Genomic DNA, 16846 nt, shown 5'->3' with positions numbered 1-16846 from the left:
TAGACTTTATTTGTATGAAAATCAGAACATCTGTTTTATAAAATTCCCAGTCTTGATTATGAAGTTATCTTTATAAGAATAAAAATTACAACTGTGGCATTTAACAATTAACATTGTGATGACAAGTTAAAATAACATAACAACTCTTCATTATTATGACATTAAAAGTTGAAATCATCAGAGAAAGTCATTTAAGAGCAATTTATTACTAAATAAATATTAAATTTGTGTCATAATTTGATTCACTCCAAATGAATTTATCTTCTTTTAGTTGAACAATTTAATGTTGTAATTAATTTAGTTACAATTTGTGACTGTTTCTTCCTTTGGAAACACTTTAAAAAAAAGTCTAATTTATCAAGATCACTTACTATATTAATTAACATTAAAAATGAGTACTGTGAAATACATGTTCATACAGTATGACATTAAAAAAGTGATACTACCTGACTATTAAGCATTAGAATGGCCAGAATTATGACAAACCGAAGCTCAGATATTCTTCCTATGTGATGTAATCAAGAGTCTGCTTAATAATAACTGAGTCCGTCTTACTAATATTTCTTTGTTTATTGGCATTGGGAAAAGGAAAACAATCACAGCAACATTAGTAACAGTTGTAGTGGTAAACAGTACTGCTCGGATTGTCAGATCTGCGACAGAAAGAGACCAAACAGAGGTGTGTGCCGTGGCCAAAACTCTGCATGGCCACTTAACATATCTTTCACCACACGAAACGCTGCTGTAAAAGAGCACAGACCGACATGAAGATGAACATTAAAAGCCCCGTTGACTGTGATCCAATTACATACAAAGACTCACTGTATCCAATATTAAAGTTCATACCATGGTATAAAAAAGGACACAAATAATCTGACCTGCGATGCGTCAGACAGACTTGAACGATCTTAAATAAAACGTTGAATAAAGAAAGACAGAAATGATCAACTCAGTATGTTAGCGACAGTAGTAGATGTCATATTGATGGAAATTAGCCAGTGGCAAAATGGAAATTACAGTACAGCATGGATCATGCTTTGCTTGGCACTTGTACTGTCATTGGCAATGTCCCTGTGAAGAGCAGAGCACGGATCGATCGCCAAAAACCAAAAAACACAAAAGCTCTGGCACGACAATGGACTTTGGCTTTGTGTGTTTTCGACAGCTAGCGTAGCATATGGCTACCCTTCAGAACAAACCCTGTTCACTTTCCTTCAGACATCATACATTTGTAAAGATGTTAATATACCTCTTATTTTCAGTGTGACCAGCACAGAAACAGAGAAAGTACACATGTGGTTTAAGGACAAAGATTACTTTCTGGAAAGCTAATGTGCACTGTAAAACAACAACAACAACAACAACAACAATCCATTAAGGAGAGACACTGGAGGCAAAAACACTGTCAATTTTCAGATTTTTTGAGGAGTTTTGTCAGTCTAAAGTAAAAAAATAATCCAAATAACATGTTTAATTGTAATTGTTGCACTTGATAAAATTGTGTTTGCAGATTTCAACTGAAATTTTAAAGGACGTTTGCTCAAAATATGATATATTGTTTAAATAAATCTCCACTTTAGCAGCACTTACACACCTTACAGTTTTATTCATATCTATACTCTGAGTTTATACAGAGTGATATGTTCACACAGAATTGTAGTGTTTATTTGAACATTTACTGGCTGTTATTGTGTGATAAAAAAGAATTCCTTAAAAAAAATCCTCACTGTAAAAAACATCTTATATGCTTATAGGCTCGAGTATGTCAGTGTCAAACTAATTCATCAAAACAGATTTTTGGGCAAAAAGTTTATGCAAATGAGCACACATTTAATAAAATAATGCCTTTTTGCATATTTAAACATAAGATTTTGAAACTCGAAAAATAGCAATAGGGAAGTATGATGCTATTAGTTACGTTTTGACCCTCTTCACCTCCAGTGTCTTGCCAGTTTGCCACTTAACAGTTGTATTTTGTGCTTCATGGGTGTTTTCTGACACTTTTGAATTGCATTATATGACCTTGATATCAAGTACTGATATTGGAAAGTTTAGCAAATTAACTTTTATTGACATTTTTAGTAATTTTTAATTATTTAGTATTTCATTTTTGGGCGGCATGGTGGTGCAGTGTGTAGCACTGTCGCCTCACAGCAAGAAGGTCGCTGGTTCAAACCCTGGCTGGGCCAATTGGCATTCTGTTTGGAGTTTGCATGTTCTCCCTTTGTTCATTTGGGTTTCTTGCAGGTGCTCCAGTTTCCCCCACAACATGCACTATAGGTGATTTGGGTAAGCTAAATTGTCCGTAGTGAATTTGTGTATGTCTTGGTCCTCCAGATTGGGGGTTGAGCGTTGGGCTAACGACCCACCTTATAAAAATTAGATGCTATAAAACACCAACATGGTGCGGCTAAATAAAAACTTCGATATAAACGGCCCTGGAAGCAAGTACCCAGCAAGCATTTTTAGTTTTTAAAATATGTCTAATAGATATCTGATAGACGCTTAAACATAGTCGGCTTGCCTAAAACAACGTTAAATTTGGGCTGTCAGTGAAAATCTAATAGACGTCTAAGAATAAGCCAAAACTAGACTATTCGTCAAATAAACAGAAATGAATGACTACACAAAGTTTGTCTACTCTGTCGATTTGACGACTAGTCTAGTTTTGAGATTTTCTTAGATGTCTATTCGATTTTCACTGACAGCCCAAATGTATCCTTGTTTTAGCCAAGACGACTATGTTTAGGCGTCTATTAGACATCTGATAGACATCATTTAAAAACAAAATGCTTGCTGGGTACTTATTTCCAGGGCCGTTTGACAGCCCAAGTTTAGCCCTGTTTAAGCCAAGCTGTCTATGTTTAGATGTCTATTAGACGTCTATTAAACACAAAATTGTTTGCTGAGTATTTCATTTTTATTTTTTATGCAATATATTGTTTCAAACTTAAATAGTCCCTGTTTCAGTAGACATTATTGTCCCATAATGCACTCTGAAGTGTAAATAAATAAAAACCACCCATGGATCCCAAAATACAGAACTGTTAATGAACTGATATTTATTTACAGTGTGGGTTTTCAATCCAGCCCAGCCTTCCAGAGACCAATTTACAGGGCACATTCGCACGCTGCCAAAACTAGTCTTTCGCATGTTAATAATGACTCCAGCCCTTACTGATGGAGCAGCGTGTTTGTTTGGCAATAACAAAAACATCGTCCTCTAAAGTGCTACCTGGTCAATCAGAAGCAAGCTGTGACATACAAATGCTCAAGCTCTGAAAAAATAAACGAATAAACAAGAAGCATATGTAAACCATGTGGACGCCAGCAGCATTCCTAGAAATTAAGGTGAGGAGGGAATCAAGTTCAAATTATAATAGCCAAACGTGTGCAAAGGAACAACAAAACAAAGCCACACGGTGGTACAAATCCTATAAATGTGGCTGCGGTTCCACTATTAAGCACTAGGTGGCGCCACATACAAGTACAAAATAAGATCACAATCATGGCTCGACTTCAGTCTACAGATTTTTAGAGCGATCCAAGGAAGACAGCGGTCTCTATGTGGGTACCCTCGAGCTGTTTGCTACATGAAAGCAATCGTCTGTTTGAATCCTGAGATGTTCTGTTGTGTTAAAGTCAGGCTGTTTTTTGTTCAGCTAATAATAGACCAGCTTTAAGTCAACAGTGTCTTTAAAAAAAACTAAAACATTTTAGTGCACTTACGTCTCACGTAAAAAGTGTCTTGTTTATCAATCAATATGTTCAGAGTCGGCTCTCGAAGGTCCACTTGTTCATTAACTGAAACCCTGGTACATCACAGGAAGACACTCGAGTACATTTTATCGTTATACAAATCCCGAAGTCATAAAAACGGCTTCAGCACTCCAGTGCAAGGTGACTACTGTATAAAAACGTCTCGCTGAAGCCTTTTTACCTCTCCTGCACTGCGTCACCTCCACCCGAGGAAGCTGAAAATGGGATGGAACGGGACTGGGAGGTGGTGAGGAAGAGGTACGAAAGAAGCAAATAAGAAACAATACTAAAAAAAGTGCACTAGTGTTATGTTCCCAAACGCAGGCACGACACACTTTTCCCTTCTTTGTCTTCATCTTCGCTGTCTGGTGGCTCGCCCATCTTAAAAGACATCGTCCTGCAGCCGGGGGAGCGAGCGGACAGCATGCGGGCAGCTGGAGATGTTTGTTTGCCCTGAGGATCTGTCCTGGAGGAGTCCCGTGTGCTTGAAGTCAAGTCCTCATCCACGGGACTCTCCACGTCAGACTCACCTTCCTCTTCCAAAGTCAGTTCAAACTGGAATTTGTCCCCCGCAGAAGCGATGCCTCCTCCCATCGCCCCCATGCCCATCACGGCGCTCTTGTCCTCTGGGGTGGAGGTGGGACTGTGAGGGATCATGCTTTGGTACCACTCTCGATTGTCCTCCAGCGTGTCCAGGATCTCCTGGGCATCAGGGTGAACCAGGTCCGCCCAGGTCTCCCACAGCGGGTGCACGATGTAGTCGATGAAGCCCACCTGATGGACAAGGCATGAGGAGTTTAGTTGTATTTTTTCAGAGAAATCAGAGATCCACCTTCCTGCAGAGTTCAGCTCCAAACCCAAAAACAACTAAATCAACTAAGTAAGACCTGAAGGAGCACTTGGTAACTAAAGACAAGCGTGTTTGATCAAGGCTGCAGCTGAACTCTACAGGAAGGTAGCTCTCCAGGAAGAGGATTGGGCACCCCTGATTTAGAGGATACCCACTAAATGATTATATACTATTATAGCATCATATTTTGAATCAGTTTAACATTTTAATTTGGTTTGCATTTATTTTTAAAAAATCTTTATTTTGTTTTAGATTAATAGATTTATTTATAGTCATCCTTTTTTATTAGTATTATATTTAATTTTATTTTCAATTTTTATAATTACTCACTCACTCATTCACTTTCTTTCGGCTCTGTCCCTGATTTATCAGGTATCGCCCCAGCGCAGTGAACCACTGCTTTTATGTGGCGAATACTTTTCCAGCTATTATCTTATATTACACTACCTGACAAAAGTCCTATCCAAGTTTTACCAAGTGTTTAACAACAAATACTAACTTGACTCCTAGTTGATCATTTGGTATCAGAAGTGGCTTATATGAAAGGTAAAGGCCTCTAGGTTGCGCTTATTTTACTAAAATACAAATCTGATCATGCCTTGATTTTTAATTATTTAATTAGCACAGTAAGGTCTGACTTTGCTTAGACAAAAGTCTTGTCACTGAACAGTAATATTGTACAGTATAGAATATAAAGTCATGGTGCAGTGGAAAAGTAATTAATATTGTGTGTTACTCCTATGAGCTTGGACGATTGGATCCATACATCTCTGCAATGTCTCAAATAACTTATTAATAAAGTCATCTGGAATGGCAAAGAAAGCGTTCTTGCAGGACTCCCAGAGTTCATCAAGATTCTTTGGATTCATCTTCAATGCTTCCTCCTTCATCTTACAACAGACATGCTCAATAATGTTCAATCCTGGAGCACCTTGACCTTCTTTGCTTTCAGGAACTATGATGTGGAGGCTGAAGTATGAGAAGGAACACTATCCTGCTGAAGAATTTGCTCTCTCCTGTGGTTTGTCATGTAATGGGCACCACAAATGTCTTGATACCTCAGGCTATTGATGTTGCCATCCAATCTGCAGATCTCTCGCACACCCCTGTATTTGATGTAACTCAAACCATGTTTTTTTTCCTTCACCAAACTTGACTGATTTTTGTGAGAATCTTGGGTCCATGTGGGTTCCAATAGGTCTTCTGCAGTATTTGTGATGATTGAGATGCAGTTCAACAGATGATTTATATAAAAAAATCTACCTTCTGCCACTTTTCCAACTGATCAAATAGAAGTCAACTTATTATTTGTTGCTCTTACAACTGGGATTGAAGACAAGACTTTTGTCAGGTAGTGTATATTATATTATATTATATTATATAACATTCATTCATTCATTTTCTTTTCGGCTTAGTCCCTTTAATAATCAGGGGTTGCCACAGCGGAATGAACCGCCAACTTATCCAGCATATGCTTTACGCAGCGGATGCCCTTCCAACTGCAACTTATCACAGGGAAACTCCCAACACACTCATTCACACACACTCATACACTACGGTCAATTTTAGAATACCCAATTCACCTATACCACCTGTCTTTGGACTTGTGGGGAAAACCGGAGCACCCGAAGGAAACCCACACGAACACGGGGAGAACATGCAAACTCCTCACAGAAACAACAACTGACCCAGCCGAGGCTCGAACCAGCGACCTTCTTGCTGTGAGGCAATCGTGCTACCCACTGTGCCACTGCATCACCCTATTTTATATTATATTATATTATATTATATTATATTATATTATATTATATTATATTATATTATATAAAACTTAAATATAAAAATATAAAACAGTCCTTAAGCACTGTTTGCAGCACATGATTTATCATTCCCTCTCACTCACCTGTGATTTCTCAATAGAGGCATTGTGTTTGTCACACATGGGGCTGATCTCCATCCCCTTATCTCTCTCTCGGTCGCCCTGAGTGAAAAACTCCACCATGATGCGATCTGTCCACTGACGGTAAAGCTCCAGCGGCTTCGTTGGGTTGCTCAGGTCAGCGCAGTGCACCATGTTCTGAAGAACCTAAACATTCAATTCATTCAAAATTAAGCATTGATCCATAAAAAAAAGAAAATACACACATACATACATATATATATATATATATATATATATATATATATATATATATATATATATATATATATATATATTAGAGCTGTGAACCTAAACTGGTCTCACGGTACGGTTCGGTTACGATTATCATGCCATTGATTCGGTTCAATTCGATATCTCGGTGCATCACGGTGCATTGACGATGCTCTCCATACAGAGTTTTATATTTTCTTCACAGCAGCAAATCTTGAATTAAAATGTATAAATATATTTATATTTATATACTATTTGTAATACAATTTTGTCATTTAATAGTCATATATATAAACTGTACCTTTAAACAACATGAGCATTTATGGCAAATAATATAAACAAATATAAATATCCTGCTCGCTCTGAGCCTTGTCTACCAAGTTTGCTGCGATTGGCTCTTACACGCTGCGCTCTTCACAGATGAGTGACACTGATTAACGGCAGCGGCGATCACAGCTGATCCATGATAGACACGGTGGAGAAAACTCTGCAGACATGCGCTCGTGTCTGTATCCAGAAGTATCGCTGTAAAACAGCCGAAAGGAAAGGAAAAGTCACGCCCAGCAGGTCGAATGGGCCGCAGTGAGAGCGAGAGAGAGAAATTAAGTTTACTTTCATTCTCTCAATCGCAATGAAATAGGGGCTTCTGCTGTAAGTGTCAGTGAAAGACTAATCCATGTGCATATTTTCTGTGTTTAAGTAGTTGAAGCATTGTAAATACTCGAGCTCTCCTCCCTCGCCATAGTAAGCTACGGAAACATAGCGCATATGAGATAAATGACATCAGTACATAATAACCGGTTATGATTATTACTGAACTGATACCGAATTGTTCGCGCCTGCATCGTTGTGCACCGAAGAAACAATTAATTTTGGCACCCCTAATATATATATATATATATATATATATATATATATATATATATATATATAAAACTATATAAAACAGAAGCTCAAACACACCTGTATGCGATCCGAATAGTTGTCTAGCAGTAGTACACCCAGGCTGGTCACTTTCTTCGTCTCCACCATAGTCTTGAGATCTGCTAACAGGTTCATATGCTTTGACATATCAGTGGCCAAGACCTGTGAGGAGTCAAACACAGTAAATGATAGAGTAGTAGTTCTCAGAAGGCTTTTAACTAGAATCGTCATTGCCTCCATTTGCTCACCATGTCAATGACCATCTTGCGTAGTGACTGCCTCTGCTTCTTGGTCAGGTTCTGGAAAATGTCACAGTTTTCTTCCTGCAGCAGCTTGAAGCCAACAGCCAGGTGGTGGTTCTCCAGAACAGAGGAATCGTTGTACATCAGTGCCAGCTCTGAGTCTGAGGAGAAGTATTAAGCTCTTAGTAAATCATACAGTGTGCAACTATAATCACAAGTACAGCTGTACCATATGGCTATAAAATCTTAAAAAAAAAAAACATTTGATCGATTCACAATTACAATTTCTTTTTTTTTTTCTTCAGTATTCTACCAGTCAACTAAAAAAACACCCTTTCTAACATGACTCAAGTAACAATTACTTTATTAAAAAGCCCCTGTTATGGGTTTTTTAAAATTAAAAGTGGATGAAAACATCCAGCTTAACCTTTAGTTTTGGCGTTTGAATATAAAAGTGTCTCTCTCTCTCAAAAAAATAAAAAATAAAAAGTCAACTCAGAGTATTTTCAATGATTATCCATGAATTCAGATCTTTAGCTGTTTCGCTGGGATGTCTGGGTAAAACCAGGGTTTCTGCTGGTTTCACAAAGTAAAATTTAAGACTTTTTAAGACCACGAAGAATGAAATTTCAGACGTAAATAGGGCTAAACGCTAAAGATTTTTTAATGGCCCATAAGAAATTTTTTTTTCAAAATTTCCCTATCAAAAAATTTATATTAATATTTCTTAGCCACATATTTTAAATAATGTGTCAAAACAAGCAGACCCTAGTTATAGCATATATTTTGCAACATTCCTATTAAACATAATTAACAATATAAAAAAACTCTTTAAAAACCAACAGACAGGTGTATTTGTTTGTGAATGGATGTGTGTTGGATCGATTGGGTAGCTTTACATAAACAAAGGAAAATTAGAACCCGTTTAAAACGATTTTAGACCTACCAGACAATATTTCAGTCAATTTAAGACTTTTTAATTTTGTTTTTGAAATACCCTAAAAACACTGCCCCACCCACTTATTGCGTGCACAGACCCAGGAAAACTTGAACTTACATGTTGGGTGAACTAAGTTTTTAATACACCAGTGACATTAATTAAAGAGATATTCAAAACTGCAGTTTTGAAAATTAAAATCATCCCAAAATCTAATTTCAAATGAATCTAAACAATCTGAAAACCACCTAGCTCTAATAAAAAAATCAGGAGTTTCACTCACTTGTGTTGATGAGGAACTGGTTGGACACTCCAGGATGGTCCACGTCATGAATGGCACTAGCAAACACTGCGGCCAAGATCTCAAGATCAGTGAATACAGCCTAGCAAAACACAAGCGTACATGTGAAACCTCTTGCTTCTTCATAGATTATGATCAAAAGGCAGCTGACAGAGACAAACCTCAAGGGCAGGAGTGGACAGCAGGACATGGGTGGACTGGACCACATCAGCTGCATGGATGCTGTTATGGTAAGCTACATCTGAGCGGTAGTTTTCCTCCAGAGCCGTCATGTAGTTAATGAATGTGTCTACAGGAATTTTGAAGGATTTCAACAGGTCTCTTTCCTGTGGATTACAAGACATTTGTTATTAGAATAGTTTGAACCTTTTTTCTATGCACCATGATCCTGTGCATGAATTATGGGAGATATTTCTATTAAACTGTAAACAAAGAGTGAAGTATATAATCAGTAATGTGTGTAATCAGTGTAGATTTTTCATATATCTTATATTAACCCTTTCACAAGTTCTAAATTCTCTCGCTATCACCCCCGTGTGTCTTTTTTTAATGTGACCATTGATTTAGAATGCATGTCTTTAAAGTTTCCATGGAAATGCATAACATTTATCACATGACACAACCCAGCCCCAATGATTTATCTAGATACGTGTTGTTTCTTCTTCTCTTTTCTTCAAATATTGACAAACATCCTAATTACATTGTGAAATATCTGATCTTAAATAAGATAAGAACAATAAGAGAATTTATTTTGTCAAATAAAAGGCATTTAAGTTAGTTTGAATGGAAGTTCCCTAAACAGCATGTGCAATCATTAATTTTAAATGCAGTCATCAATAAGGCTGAACGATTAATGGAAATCGTTTTTCACACACATTTTGTTAGTAAAACCAGTTCTGTAATCAGCTGTAAGTCTCAAGCTGATGCTTTTTAGATGAAGCAGTGTCTACTATACAGAGCCACGATTTGACTACATACACTACCTGACAAAAGTCTTGTCTTTAATCCCAGTTGTAAGAGCAACAAATAATAACTTGACTTCTAGTTGATCATTTGGAAAAGTGGCAGAAGGTAGATTTTTTATATAAATCATCTGTTGAACTGCATCCCAATCATCACAAATACTGCAGAGGACCTATTGGAACCCACATGGACCCAAGAAGCTCACAGAAATCAGTCAAGTTTGGTGAAGGAAAAATCATGGTTTGGGGTTACATTCAGTATGGGGGCATGCAAGAGATCTGCAGAGTGGATAGCAACATCAACAGCCTGAGGTATCAAGGCATTTGTGCTGCCCATTACATTACAAACCACACGAGAGCACAAATTCTTCAGCAGGATAGGGCTCCTTCTCATAATTCAGCCTCCACATTAAAGTTCCTGAAAGCAAAGAAGGTCACGGTGCTCCAGGATTGGCCAGCCCAGTCACCAAATATGAACATTATTGAGCATGTTTTGGGTAAGACAGAGGAGACATTGAAGATGAATCCAAAGAATCTTGATGAACTCTAGGAGTCCAGCAAGAACGCTTTCTTTCCCATTCCAGATGACTTTAAAATAAGCGTAATCTAGAGGTCTTTTCCTTTCATATAAGCCACTTCTGATACCAAATGATCAACTAGAAGTTATTAATTATTTTTCCTAAAATTTGGATAGGCAACAAAACCTCTGTCAGGTAGTGTACAGAGCCATGATTTGACAGTGGTTCTTGTTTGAAATAAATCCTTCTTGTGAGATGATTCTGTAGTTGAGTGATTATTTGTCACATTTACCAATAAAAGTATTTAAATCCTGTTTTATTTTCTGGGTCTCTTCATATTGGCTTATTTGCAGTTTCTGCACGAGAGTGCCCTCTGGCCTTTAAGATTTACTACTGATGTTATGAAGCGGACAGGAGACAGAGGTAAGGAAACGTTAGGGTGTTTATTAAATGACAACAAGGAGCACATGAAGGATAGCCAGGAGGATCAGGAATGATGTTGGGGTCTTTTCCTCCGTGGCTGGGTAACAGGAATACACGAGGATGGACAGCACACACCAGATACAGCTGACAGAGGATGACACAGACTTGGAAGGACTGGAAGACAGGACGATTCGGGAGGACCAGGAGGACTAGGAGGAATACAAAGAGAACAGGTAAGTAAATCGTTTGTTTTAGCTGAGGATGACTACGCTGAGTGGTCGCTCAGTTGTCCGCTTTCGTCGAGACGAGCCCGGACAATGAGCGACTGGAGTGCTGTGCTTTTATCTGGTGCTCGTGAATGTGATGCAGCTGTGTGCTCATTAGAAGTCAGGTGATGGTGATCTTCGTGAGTGGGGATCGTGAGAGCCTGACCAATCCGTGACAGTACCCCCCTCCCCAGGGCCCGCTCCTGAGGGCCGACACCTCCGACGCCGTGGTGGTCTCCCTCTGCCTCTAGGCGCTGGGAACTCAGGGTGGCTCTCATGAAACTCCACCATGAGACTAGGATCGAGAATATCAGCTCTGGGAACCCATGTCCTTTCTTCGGGGCCGTACCCTTCCCAGTCCACCAGGTACTCCAACTGGCCACCACGACGTCGGGAACGCAAGATCTCCTTCACTGCGTAGACGGCTCCTTCTTCTAGGAGCAGTGGAGGAGGGGGTTCCTCTTCGTGGTCAGGCTCTGTGGAGGGAAGAACAGGATCGTGATAGGGTTTCAGGAGTGATACGTGGAATGTAGGGTGAATACGGTAGTGAGAGGGTAATTGTAGTTTGTAGGTGACGGGGTTAACCTGTTCCACGATGGTGAAGGGACCAACAAATCGGGGACTTAACTTGCGAGAGGGCAGTCGCATGCGTATGTCCCGGGTGGATAGCCACACCTTTTGTCCGGGTGTGTATCTGGGTTCTTCAGACCTTCTTCTATCGGCGGTTACCTTGCTTCGACGGACTGCCCTCTGCAGATGTTGATGAGCCTCGTCCCAGACTCTCTCGCTCTCCCGGAACCAGTGATCCACTGCGGGGACATCAGATGGTTCGCCATCCCAGGGAAAGAGCGGTGGTTGGAAGCCCAGGACGCACTGGAATGGCGTGAGTCCGGTGGAGGGTTGCCGCAGTGAATTTTGGGCATATTCTGCCCAGCCCAAATACTGGCTCCAGGAGCTCTGGTGACCACTGCAGAAGGTCCTCAGGAACCGTCCCACCTCCTGAATCTTCCTCTCTGTCTGCCCGTTGGTTTGGGGATGATATCCAGAAGAGAGGCTGACGGCCACACCTAGGAGCTTGAAGAAGGCTTTCCATAGACGTGAGATGAACTGTGGACCTCTGTCCGACACAATATCTTCTGGAATACCAAATGACCTGAAGACTTGATTAAAGATATTGTCGGCTGTTTCAAAGGCTGTGGGAAGACCTTTCAGAGGGATTAGTTTGACAAACTTTGAGAATCTATCTACGATGACTAGAATACAGGTATTACCTTCTGACGAAGGGAGGTCAGTGATAAAGTCCACTCCTAGGTGTGACCAGGGACGGTTCGGAATCGGCAAGGGATGGAGCTTTCCAGCGGGTAGATGACGTGGGCTCTTGGATTGGGCACAGTCCTTACAGCCCTGAACATATTGCCTCACATCCCTTGCCATGTTTGGCCACCAGAATCGTTGGGATACTAGCGAGAGAGTATTGTTGATCCCTGGATGTCCAGTGCCTAGCGAGGTATGTAAGGAGTGGATCAGATCTACCCGGTGTTCAGGTGGTATGAACTGCCGATGAGGAGGGCATCCCGGCGGAGCAGGGGCTTCCGGAGTGGCAACGACTGGAGGAGCGTTCCAGGTGATCGGACAAATGGAGATGTGTTCGGGAAGAATCTTCGTTGGGAGTTCTTCATGATCGTGATGCTCGTGTAAACGAGAGAGAGCGTCTGCTCTTAGATTCTTGGGTCCTGGACGATAGGAAATGGAGAAATCAAAACGTGAGAAGAAAGTGACCATCTGGCTTGACGTGGACATAGTCTCTTGGCCTCTTTGATATATTGGAGGTTTTTGTGATCTGTGATCACCTGGAACGGATGTTTGGCTCCCTCCAACCAGTGACGCCACTCCTCCAAGGCTAGCTTGATTGCTAGAAGCTCCCTGTCTCCTATGCTGTAATTCTGCTCCGCCGGGCTCAACTTCCGAGAGAAATAGGCACAGGGATGCAGTCGGGGCGGTGTATCATGATGTTGGGATAATACTGCCCCGACGCCGGTGGTGGATGCGTCCACTTCCACCACGAAAGGAAGATTTGGGTCAGGATGAGTCAGGAGTGGGGCCCTTGTGAACTCCTTCTTAAGAAGGCGGAAGGCTGCGGCTGCTTCTTTGGTCCACTCCAGTCCTTTGGGTTTACCCTTGAGGAGATTAGTGAGAGGTGATGTAATCCTGCTGTAGTCCTTGATAAACCGTCTATAAAAGTTAGCAAACCCAAGAAACCTCTGGAGCTCCTTAATGGAAGTGGGTTCTGACCAGGATAGAACAGCCTCAATTTTCTTCCCATCCATACGTATACCGGTTTGGTCAATGATGTATCCCAAGAAATGAATCGACTTCTGGTGGAATGAGCATTTCTCCGCTTTGAGGTAGAGGTGATGTTCTCTCAATGTGTGTAGGACCTCCGCAACGTGTTGGCGATGTTCGGCCTCACTCCGGGAGTAAATGAGGATGTCATCTATGTACACTATTACAAAGTGGTGAAGAAACTCCCGGAGGACTTCATGAATGAAGTTTTGGAATACGGAGGGGGCGTTGACCAGACCGTAAGGCATGACCTCATATTCATAGTGGCCAGTAGTTATTTGTACGGTGGTAGTAAGTGGTTTACATTGTTCAATATTCGTACTGAATACACTCACTGAAGTCCGAATGGGACGAAGGGGACACTCCATACGGGTGTGTCCACTGACACCGCAGTATAGACACAGACCCCGGGTCAGCCTCCTCTGTCGTTCCGCTGATGTCAGTCTTCCAGACTCTATTATCATGGGTTCTGGTTCTGGAGAGGCTGTTGACTCAGGCGATTGGAGGAGTGCAGACGAGGGGGTGATGGTGTCCTGTTGATAGGAACGGAGACGATCGGAACATCGGAGAGAATGTTGGATGAATCTCTCCAGACCCATAGTATCATCTAATGTGGCCAGCTGGATTCGGAGAGTGGGTTCCAAGCCGAGCCGGTACGTGGTCAACAACGATCTCTCATTCCATCCACTTGCAGCTGCTAGAGTGCGAAACCGGAGAGCATATTCCTGTGTAGATAGAGTACCTTGCTTTAGATGATACAGCTGCTCTCCAGCGGCTACTTCCCCATCAGAACGTCCAAACACCTCTTTGAAATACTCCGTGAAGGTAGTGATGGAATTCATGACCGGCCCGGCTTGGTTCCAGATCGTCTCAGCCCATTTAAGTGCAGGTCCAGAGAGTAGTGATACGATGTAGGCGATCTTTGACTTATCTGTGGGATATAGAGAAGGTTGCATTTCGAATATGAGGGAACATTGTAACAGAAAACCATTGCACTCCCCCGCTCCGCCTGAGTAGGGCGCTGGTCGGGCCATGGGACTGGAAGGAAGGGCCGAAGAAGAAACTGTGGAGGCGGAAGTGCTCGGTGCTGGTGGTGCGTTGGAAAGTGGAGCTGGTGGCTGTAGAATCCGCTTCAACTGGTCCACCAGCTCTTGAAAGTGATCGGGGGTGCTCATGTTGTCGTCGTTATAGGTCCGGGCTTCTGTTATGAAGCGGACAGGAGACAGAGGTAAGGAAACGTTAGGGTGTTTATTAAATGACAACAAGGAGCACATGAAGGATAGCCAGGAGGATCAGGAATGATGTTGGGGTCTTTTCCTCCGTGGCTGGGTAACAGGAATACACGAGGATGGACAGCACACACCAGATACAGCTGACAGAGGATGACACAGACTTGGAAGGACTGGAAGACAGGACGATTCGGGAGGACCAGGAGGACTAGGAGGAATACAAAGAGAACAGGTAAGTAAATCGTTTGTTTTAGCTGAGGATGACTACGCTGAGTGGTCGCTCAGTTGTCCGCTTTCGTCGAGACGAGCCCGGACAATGAGCGACTGGAGTGCTGTGCTTTTATCTGGTGCTCGTGAATGTGATGCAGCTGTGTGCTCATTAGAAGTCAGGTGATGGTGATCTTCGTGAGTGGGGATCGTGAGAGCCTGACCAATCCGTGACAACTGATCACAGAGCCCAAACTGCAACCCAGTTAAAGTGGCTGGCCCCTGGGTAAGAATAACATACCTGGGATGTCATGACAGATACATGCTTTTTTTGACAAGTTGTGCTTGATATTTACAGCTTTTGATAAGTTGCGATTTCAATTTCAATTCTATTTATTGTGCAACCCTAGTCATCACATGCAGAAAAAAGTATATTGTATAAATGTATATAAAAGGAATGTTTTAATTCAGTGTTTTGTACCTGAAAGGTTGTGTACATTGCCACCGTTAGCGGTCTGTTGCCAGAACACTCAGATATCTTGAACATATCCACACCCCATCTGTCAAAGTCCTCTAACTCCTATGAAAGAGAGTTGGAAGCAATTTTTAAAAAAGTACTTGATTATAATTGCTGCTGATGAAATCCACACTCATAGTGATTTTGATGCTTACTTTGGCAAGCAGATCCTCTCGGTTGGTGCTGACGCCAAATCGAGGGATGCTGGAGGGAGCAATGCTGGAGCTATGTGTGGGTTTCTTCACGCCACTGATCTGAGACATGGGCCGCTTCTTCTTCTCCTTTTCCTTGCTTGGGGTGGACATAATATCCATGTCATGTTGCTTCTCTGCAACACAGATTCATTTTTATCAGCGCATGTAATGACACACAGTGATTCACTACACAAATCAATGAGACACTGATCTCAAATCTAAAGCAAACTTGTGATATTGACTGTGTCAAATGCATATTTTCTACTTCTACTAAAGCACAAAATGCTCTTCATTCTTAAAGGGTCATGAAAGTTCTCTCTTTCAGTTCAAGTCTACCTCATTATTTTTTCAAAAAATGCTACATGATGGGCAGAAGAGAGAAGTGGGTGTAAAAAATGTGTTTCTTCCTTTAAATTCTCATTAGCAAGTTTTTTAATACATGCTGGACAAGGATTTGAAAAATTGATGCCAGCCTGAACGGATGCTGATAAAAGCAGTGTTGGTATTATAGTAACAATAGGGTCTCATTGGTTAAGTAAAAGATAATGTACATCCAGCCAGTCGTTGTGGGTGAGTAAAACTCAAAAGGCTTATCAACAGCTTTTGGAGTTTTATTTTCCAAAAGCAACTGGTTAGATGTACATTATCCCATAGATGTACATTATCTTACTGCACAGCTATTTGCCACAAAACTAACCAATTAGACACAAAACATTGATCTGAGCTGTAATAATGTACTTTGATTACATTCTCTTTAATTAAATGTACATCTTACAAAAAGAAAAAAAAATGGTTGAATGCAGCCCACACTAAACCACCTATTATTAATACTCAGTTGCAAGATGGCATAAACAGTCATGAACTGAGAAAGAAGCATATACTATATAAATATATTCACTAATAGTTAAGATGCTATCAGATACATGTGTTATTAGTTTTACTGCAAGCCCAAAGAGAGTGGCTGGCCCCTGGGGCAACCTGCTGGGGTCAGAGACCCTGCAGCTGGAGGGCAAGGGGCCCTC

The 16846-nt window shown here is 41.2% G+C and overlaps 1 protein-coding gene across 5 annotated transcripts in view; it reads right to left on the bottom strand.

Moving 5' to 3' along the window:
* Nucleotides 1-551: 551 nt before the first annotated feature.
* pde4ca (phosphodiesterase 4C, cAMP-specific a) overlaps nucleotides 552-16846 on the bottom strand; it is an 84163-nt gene continuing 67868 nt past the window's right edge. For all 5 annotated transcript variants that reach the window (XM_056475786.1, XM_056475793.1, XM_056475802.1 and 2 more), the window contains 8 exons: nucleotides 15786-15958; nucleotides 15595-15693; nucleotides 9327-9491; nucleotides 9148-9247; nucleotides 7934-8088; nucleotides 7725-7847; nucleotides 6513-6695; nucleotides 552-4533 (listed from right to left, as the gene is read on the bottom strand). In XM_056475786.1, the coding sequence (XP_056331761.1) occupies nucleotides 4066-4533; nucleotides 6513-6695; nucleotides 7725-7847; nucleotides 7934-8088; nucleotides 9148-9247; nucleotides 9327-9491; nucleotides 15595-15693; nucleotides 15786-15958 (1466 nt within the window). In that variant the 3' untranslated portion in view covers nucleotides 552-4065. The remainder of the gene's footprint in view (nucleotides 4534-6512; nucleotides 6696-7724; nucleotides 7848-7933; nucleotides 8089-9147; nucleotides 9248-9326; nucleotides 9492-15594; nucleotides 15694-15785; nucleotides 15959-16846) is intronic.

Source organism: Danio aesculapii, chromosome 2 (assembly GCF_903798145.1).
Source record: "Danio aesculapii chromosome 2, fDanAes4.1, whole genome shotgun sequence".
Lineage (NCBI taxonomy): Eukaryota > Metazoa > Chordata > Actinopteri > Cypriniformes > Danionidae > Danio > Danio aesculapii.
The sequence above is the reverse complement of the archived record's forward strand: the minus strand, read 5'-3'. Positions and strand labels throughout refer to the sequence as shown.